Genomic DNA, 7,825 nt, shown 5'->3' on the forward strand with positions numbered 1-7,825 from the left:
GACATTTGATAGTCCAAAATCTGCTCAGGAAACCCTTGGATTTGAAATCCAGGACTTGGAAACGGATGGAGGAGGGTGAGTACTCAAATTCCGGGGATGAGATTCCATGTTTGATAAACCAGGGATCTTGATGTAGGGCCCCCACCACATAAGCACGCACCATAAGTCCAGGATCTGAGATCTCTCTGGCTAATCAAACGCAACCTAAATTTTTCTTTTGTTTCGGAATACTTTTGACAGGTCTCTCATTGATGTCCGCAGACTTGTTCATTGCTTAGTTGCATGGGAGAATTTCATTTCCGTATAAGTTGTCACCAATCATTATAAGTTGTACACAGTCTCTTCTCAACGCTTTGTGATCTTATGTACAAATGTACGAAAGATTGCTTGAAATATGCAAGGAAAAATATGGAAAATAAGAAGTAATTTCTCCTACAGCTGTCACTCTTTATACTGAAACACGATCAAATTAGAAAGAGGAGCACTCAGATTGGTCATCTGCACAAAAATAAAGCTTCATCAGGTAATAAACACTATAATCATCTTAAGTACACAATATTGGTGGCAATACGTACATTTAGCTATTCAAGAATTCAACACTGATTCTCCAAGCAAGTTACCTATCCTTGGATGACAGTAAAAATTAGTTAAAACCACCAAAAAAAAGGTATCTGGGATAGAATAATTTTTGAGCAAGAGACTTGTAGCCGCTAACAAGGACAAGTTTCAAAATTTTGCATTAGTTTATGATGGTTACAAGTCCAATTATCAGGTTGTCAGTCTCCCTCGTTTCTAGGATGCCAAAAAATTAATCTTCAGCAATTATCATCAACACAGCAGAGATGAAATATGTGTAACCCACCATCCGTCTAAAAATATCACCAATTTCTGCCACACCAATGAAATTAACCTCTCGTACTCTTTCAGATTCCCTCACTTTTGCCTTGCACAACTTGCCATTGACAGAAATGATAGCAGATAAACTCCACCTGTCACCACTGTTCTAACTTGAATACAGAGGGACCAAGATGGCAAGAATAATAGTTCAAGGAGAAAGCTCACCAAGACAAAAACATCTGTTAAAACTTATGGCTGACAGGGAGAACTATGCTTGTGAACTTTCGATCCACATATATCATTGGCTTTCAGCTTCTCAAATTCGAATCAGATGTTTTTTCAATGTTCCCAATGTGCCATCCATCACTTTTTCCTTTTCAAGTTTTCATCAGTGACTGTATCTACAACAAAAGAGTAGTTCTTGGCAAGCTTCATCCTTTGCTTTCGGTTCACTGTTCCAAAATGATTCCTAGAGGCTACTGTCGTGTTACTAACACGAGAACAATCAACCAATCCATCCAGAACCTGTGAGTGATTCTTTTTACCACGGTCCTGAATTTCAAACCATTTATCCAAAATCTGCATTAAAGAGTCCCCCTTGCCAGAGCTTGCAGATGGGTTTGGTTCTCTTGCATCATTTTCAACCGAGAATCCCTGTTCTGAATCTGTTAGCTCCTTCTCTGAAAGGGAAGCACTCTCACTGGAGACAATGAGTTTCTCCAGCGCTTGATCAGTTTTCTCATATGGGTTGGATAGCGCCTGTGCAGCAGGATCACCAGTATCAGTAACGGGGCCAAGTTCCTCGAAGACAAATTCTTGACCCATTAGTGCATTGGTATCATCATCTGACACTGCAGAATCACTGCCTTCACTGTCTAGATTTACTGCTTCATATGAATGTTTCTCTAAGCTTGAGTACAGATAATCACTGATAGGTGGTCCATCTGCCTCTTCTCCACGATTGCTCTTGTTGATAGTTTCTCTCTGGGGAAGGACAAAAGCACCATCAGATTTACCATCTACTTTCACTCCCCGCATTATTTGTATCAATGAAGATAGTTTTGGATAGCCCATTGTTTGATGATCTAGAACATAGCCATACTTTTCAAAAAATGAATCCTTTAACAGGCCTAGATTAAACCCTTCTGGATGATGCTTCAGCAACTCATCCAGCATATCCTGGCAATCATTAATTATCTGTTCCCTTGGCATCACTGATGCTTTCCTAGTCTTTCTACTAGAGAGATAAGCAGAACAGGCTTCAAGTAGGTTTTCCGCTGTAGCAAAACCATAAAAGCTAGAATCAAGCTTACTGTTAAATTGGCTCTCAAAATGCCTTTTAAAATCAGCTATCTCAATGTATCCATAGTTATCATGAATGCTTTGCAGCCAAGCTCTCAGCTCTGCAAGATCCTTTGGTTGCTTTGCAGAATGACTTCCACTGTTCATGAATTTGGGGTTCTCATGTGCTCCTGGACTGGTTGCTTCAGACAAGGGCATACCATTAGAAAAGATCAAACTTAACCCTTTTGAAGCACGATTATCAAATGAAGATGGGCTGCTATTCTTGGTAGGAAGTGTAAGTTTGAAAGGAAATGTCTGAGAGACAGATTCCTCCACCCATTTCTTGTCTGAAATTAAAATATCTAACAGACAATGCAGATTATCTTCCTTAAGAGTGAAAAGAATCAAAGGACCTTCCTTCTGCAATTTTTTAACCATATCTTCTCTGGAAAAATGTCAAGGAAGAAAAGTGCATCTCAGATAAAGTGATAACCACAGGATTCAATGAACTTGGAGAAATTTTACTTAAACATAACAAGATCTAACTGCAATCAACCTTTTTGCATAATAGCCTTTCCAGAAAACAATATAAGAAGCTTCAGTAAAACCAATCAAAGGAACAAACAGAACAGGCTAGTCATAAGCAGTCATCACTCAGAAATTAATAAGTATAGTGAACCGAGAACAATACTGAAAAATATCAGGCGGAATCCAGGCAATAAACACCAATCCAGTAGATTATCTATCATGTGAATACCAAGAAATGACCTAAAGTGAAGTGTACAGAGTTTCTTTGAGAGGTCCTAAAGAGCAGAGAGTTGTCAAAACTGGTTAAATTTTACATCAAGTATATAGTAGAAAAAGTTAAGCTATTTATCCATCTTCTGCACCTCACATAGTGAGAATGAACGTGCAAATAAGCAAATAGAAGACAAATAATCTACGTATAAAGCATGCTTGCAAGCTTTCCCCAAAAACGTAATACAACAAAAGATTGTTTCAATTAGCAAATGCACATAATTGCCAAGCCAGAAGTAAAAAATACCTGCACTTTGCTTTAGAGACAAGAAAAACACCTTCTGGACTGCAAAGAAAAGATTTCATATCATCCCAAAAGCTGAGGCTGTAAAAGAGATCGTGATTTGCAGATGGATGTTTTCTCCATTGCATATTGGTGATCCCTTCATATGTTTCTGCATCCCGGTTTTTCATGGTTTCATCAGTGACTTCAGGAGAATGGTTATATTTCTTTTCATTAGACATGCAGAACCTCCCACTACCGAAAATCAGCTTTAGGAACCTTGATGCTGGACTGGAGCTATCAACAGTTGTTTCAGCACCTTTTTCCATCAAATCAGATCTACTGGAATCAAGGGAGCTTGAAGTCAAATTTGTGAAACCAGAAGGATGAGAAATTGGTTGGTTCTTTGAATTCCTACTAGAAGAATCACTTATTTCTCTATCACTTTTGTCACCAGAAGCATCATTTTCCTTTCCGAAGAAAATCCAACTTACTCTTTGAAGGAGACTCTCTTTAGATTCTTGTACATGCATAGGTGGGGAACAGCTACCAGAGGGGTCAGTTTGTACTGGTTCCTTAGCTTCTGCCCCCATAACCGATGATGGAGAAATATCTTGCACCAGCTTCTTAGCTTCTGCAACTGAAATGGATGATGGAGAAATGCCTTTTGATTCTTGAGGAGCAATATTGTTTGATTCATCTCCATGAGAAATATCTTGCACCAGCTTGTTAGCTTCTGTGACGGAATCGGATGATGGAGAAACACCTTTTGATTCTTGAGAAGCAATATTGTTTGATTCATCTCCATCTCTGTCACTTGCCTCCTCTGATGAGGACTTGGAACTTGTGTTGACTAGTTCAGCAGGCTTAGGATGAAGGCCATAAAGAACTAGCCTCCCATCACTCAAGCGCCGGATTTTCAAATTTGGCAATGACAAAAGAAAGTGAGAGAACTTTTGATGCCCAAAATAATCTTTATATTTCACTATATTTTTTCTTATTAATTCTGAGTGAAGCTCCTGAATGCTGATTCCATTGGGAGATGAATTCACTATGCGGTAAATCCTTCCTACTGTTGACTTAGGGGTGGGCCGAACCTTCATTTCCGAAGGCAGTTCTGGGGATCCCTCAGTTTGAAAATCATTAGTTTGAGGCTGATCCACGTCCATGAAAGGGTCCTCAAGAGGTCCCTTGAAATAGCCATACCATGAAGATGATACCCCATCAGGAGGGTGGTTAAAATGCTTGCCCACATGCGTATGCCCTCTAACAAGTGCATTCCAAGGCCACACAATGCTTGCAGCACTGTACAGCATAGGCGAAGAACTTTCCTTGCCTGCCAACAATATATTGTAGTTGCTCATCCTTAACCGATGCAGAACATTTGAGAAATCGCCATCTCCAGATATTAAGAAAAGATGTGCTGGAGGTGGATTTTGTGAAACCCAGTAAACAAGATCAACCAGGAGATATTTGTCAGCACTATTCTTTCCGCCTGCATTCAGAATTACAAGTTCCCATTTGTCTTAGAAATCATAATCTGAAATCTAATCTCCAAATTCAAGTGCAATCAAAGACAGTGCTTACGTGGCTCTATGTACCTATGATTCATCAATTATCGTTGTTGCACATACATGATATAAGGGAATTAATCCTCATATTAAGATTATTTTGACGCACTGATTTGAAATTCCATCGGAATTGGGATACCTACACCATTGAAATCCAGAACTTGGATATCCAATTCAAAACGGTTGTTTTTTCAGAATCCAGGATCTTAACTTCCTGTTCTGACCATCAGCATGCCTTCTCCAACCTATATTGGGTTGCTAATGCATTTGGAATGTAGTCTGTAATTTACAGCCTGAATTCAGACATTCCTAGCCAATTTCACAGAAAATTTTCCACATATTGAATTCAACCCAAACAGCGTTTTCCAATTGAATTCCTGTCAATCACCAAGATCCCTTGTGTAATGTATGAAAAAACGAGAATTTCACAGTAAACAACCAAGAATTCGACGAAAATTCATCCCCTCATTTCCTTAATTTACCTATCCCCGTTCCTTAAATCAATAATGCCGAGCATCACCCGAAATCAAATACAGAAATTCAGAGAAACTGGACAGAGGGAGTGGGGGAGAGAGAGGAACCGACGGCGGGGGACGTGGGTGAGGCCGATGCCGGTGGCGGAGAGCGCCTCCTGGACGGGGCGGGAGAGCTGGGAGGTGTCTCCGAAGGCGGTGATGGTGACGGGGCCACGGATGCGGGAGGCCCGGAGGGCGGAGGTGATGCGGTGGGTGATGCGGCAGACGCTCACGCCGGCGGGCACGGAGCAGTTCTCGAAGTCCCACCACACCGACACCTTCACCCCCCGCCCGTCGTCGACGCAGTCGCTCCGCCACGGCCCCCTCCGCCTTCCGTGCTCTTCGGGAGAGGTGGCGCCGGAGTGGAAGAGGCGGAGGGCCGGAGCGGAGAGGGAGGAAGGCGAAGAAGAAAAATAAGGAGAGAGGTTCGTCGCCCTCATCATCATCATGGATTCTTCATTTTCAGGGTCTCCTGGTTCTCCGCCATTGGAACTCGCTAGGGTTTAAGGGGGAAGGCAGGGTCCTCTCTCAAAATTTTCCTTACCCTTACAGCACGTGAGCAAGTCTTGATGCACGTGACGGAGGTGGTAGTGGTCAATCGGATCCAGATTCGCAATTGAGTTTTGCATCCGAATCCGAGATCGAATTCGATTAAACGTCAGATTTTAGTATTTTACGTTGGTTGGATCCGCGTTCGGTTTTAACTAATCCCATCCGATTCCAAATCTGAATCCGATTAGGTCAGATCTCATCAGATCGGACTTGGTATTGCATATATCTGACCCGAACCCAACCCATTTACGTAACTAAAGGTTACGGATTTCAGCTGTTTGAAATTGAGATGGATATCCGATTGGGCTCCAAACTGACACAATCTGGTCTGGTAACGAGAGTACACTTTGGTTTAGGGTTTTATATCCAAATCCAAGATCGAACAACACCTGAATCTGATTACTTCTGAAAGGAGGGTTTTACATTCAAATCCAAAACCGGCCAGCATCTGAATCCGATTCAATGGCAGCCTTTTTTTAGTTTTTTCTTCTTGCATTCGAATCTAAACATGACTAGTAAGTTGGAGTGTCAACGAGATGGATTTGACCCGGACCCGACCCATACCAAACCCTATAGGGTCAGGGTTTGGTGATAAATAAGAAGACCTGATTAGAATCCAGGTTGGACCCGAAGGGTCCCGATTAATACATGGAGCCAGGTATGGTTTGTGAAATTTTATACCAGACCCAGGCTTGACCCGAGTTTCCATTAAGATCCCCAATTTTTCAAAGTAAAAATGATAAAAAAAATATTTTTTTATTCAGCATGGTTCAGGTCTGGTTTATGTAGTTCTTATAGAATCCGGGTATGTTTTTTTTTTATGATGGATCTGATTAAACCTGAGTTCAAATCTAGTACTATCATCTCAAATCTGGTTTGAGTCTAGTTCGACTTGGGTTCGAACCAATTGACACCCTACTAGTAAGCATAGTGAAACGTTTTTATCGGCAATTTCTCATTTTTCAAAAACTTGCAAAAAATTTAAAAAAAATCATAAATCTTGCATTTTTTGGCAAAATCTCGAAAATAAAAAAATTAATTAAAAAATAAAAAAATTTATAAGAAAATATCAATAAAAATTATTTAAAAATAAAAATACATAATTTTTTCGAGATAAATAGCCCTTTAAAACATAAATATCACGTTTAAATCACGATATTTTTGTTTTTTCATAGATCTCGTGATATTTTGAAAATCTTGGGAGAAATTGCCATTTTAAACTTTCAAGCAATTTCTTGCGATATTATCGCAAGATTTTCATAAATCTCGCGATATTTGTTACTGTGCTAGTAAGTAATAAAAATTTTTTATGAGGAGAAACTTTTGAGCAGGGATCCATAGAGTGGCTAAGTGCCATGACTATTAGACGCAGCCAATCAAGTGACAGCATTTCATGTGGGAGGCTTGCACTCTGTAGCTGTGGGCCCATACAATGCTGTCATGTGATTGGCTATAGCAGTTTGCCACGGCAGTTAGCTTTTTCTTTGAAAATATGAGAACTACCATGCCAACCACGATTTGCATGGATGCTTTATTTATTTTTTCTTAAATCTAACTATGCAGATGTGATATACATGTTTGGTTGTATAATTTTCACCTCTTATCTCATCTAATTATGATGCATAAACAAGATTTTTTAAGTCTTAAAATCAACAACTCATAATCTTCATAAATATTCAAGCAATCAGAATTCTTATTTTTTTCCTAAAAAATACAAGATCCAAGAATTGATTCCTAGCAAATAACCATGCCCAACACATGTACATGGTTGGATTTGTAGAAAGAGCGTTGCAAATGCTCATATTTCTAGTTCTCATATTTCTCTAACTAGAGAGAGAGAGTTTTTGGACATAAAAACATGTTTTTTTGTGGTTTGAAAATTTGATACATTGTATGCCAACCCTCATAAAATCTAATATATATGTCAGAAAAAACATGATCCAAAGGTCTGTTTCAACAAAACTTGATATGTATTTCACATCTGGAGGGTTAGATGTGCAAAAAACCTGAAAAAATAAAAAATATTACATTTTTCACTAAAACCT

The 7,825-nt window shown here is 39.6% G+C and overlaps 1 protein-coding gene across 2 annotated transcripts; it reads right to left on the reverse strand.

The window, feature by feature from the left end:
• Positions 1-209: 209 nt before the first annotated feature.
• LOC149848591 (uncharacterized) lies at positions 210-5,699 on the reverse strand. Of its 2 annotated transcripts, XM_089996328.1 has the most exons (5): positions 5,299-5,699; positions 3,167-4,637; positions 1,063-2,566; positions 576-620; positions 210-498 (listed from the first exon to the last, which is right to left on the reverse strand). In XM_089996328.1, the coding sequence occupies exons 1-3, from the start codon at positions 5,675-5,677 to the stop codon at positions 1,201-1,203; spliced, it is 3,216 nt and encodes a 1,071-aa protein (XP_089852454.1). In that variant the 5' UTR covers positions 5,678-5,699; the 3' UTR covers positions 210-498; positions 576-620; positions 1,063-1,200. The 2 variants fall into 2 exon arrangements, with proteins under 2 accessions (XP_089852454.1, XP_089852447.1); XM_089996321.1 differs by having other exon boundaries at positions 576-2,566.
• Positions 5,700-7,825: the final 2,126 nt, after the last annotated feature.

Source organism: Nuphar pumila, chromosome 1 (genome assembly GCF_984573655.1).
Source record: "Nuphar pumila chromosome 1, dmNupPumi1.hap1.1, whole genome shotgun sequence".
NCBI classification, from domain to species: Eukaryota; Viridiplantae; Streptophyta; class Magnoliopsida; order Nymphaeales; family Nymphaeaceae; genus Nuphar; species Nuphar pumila.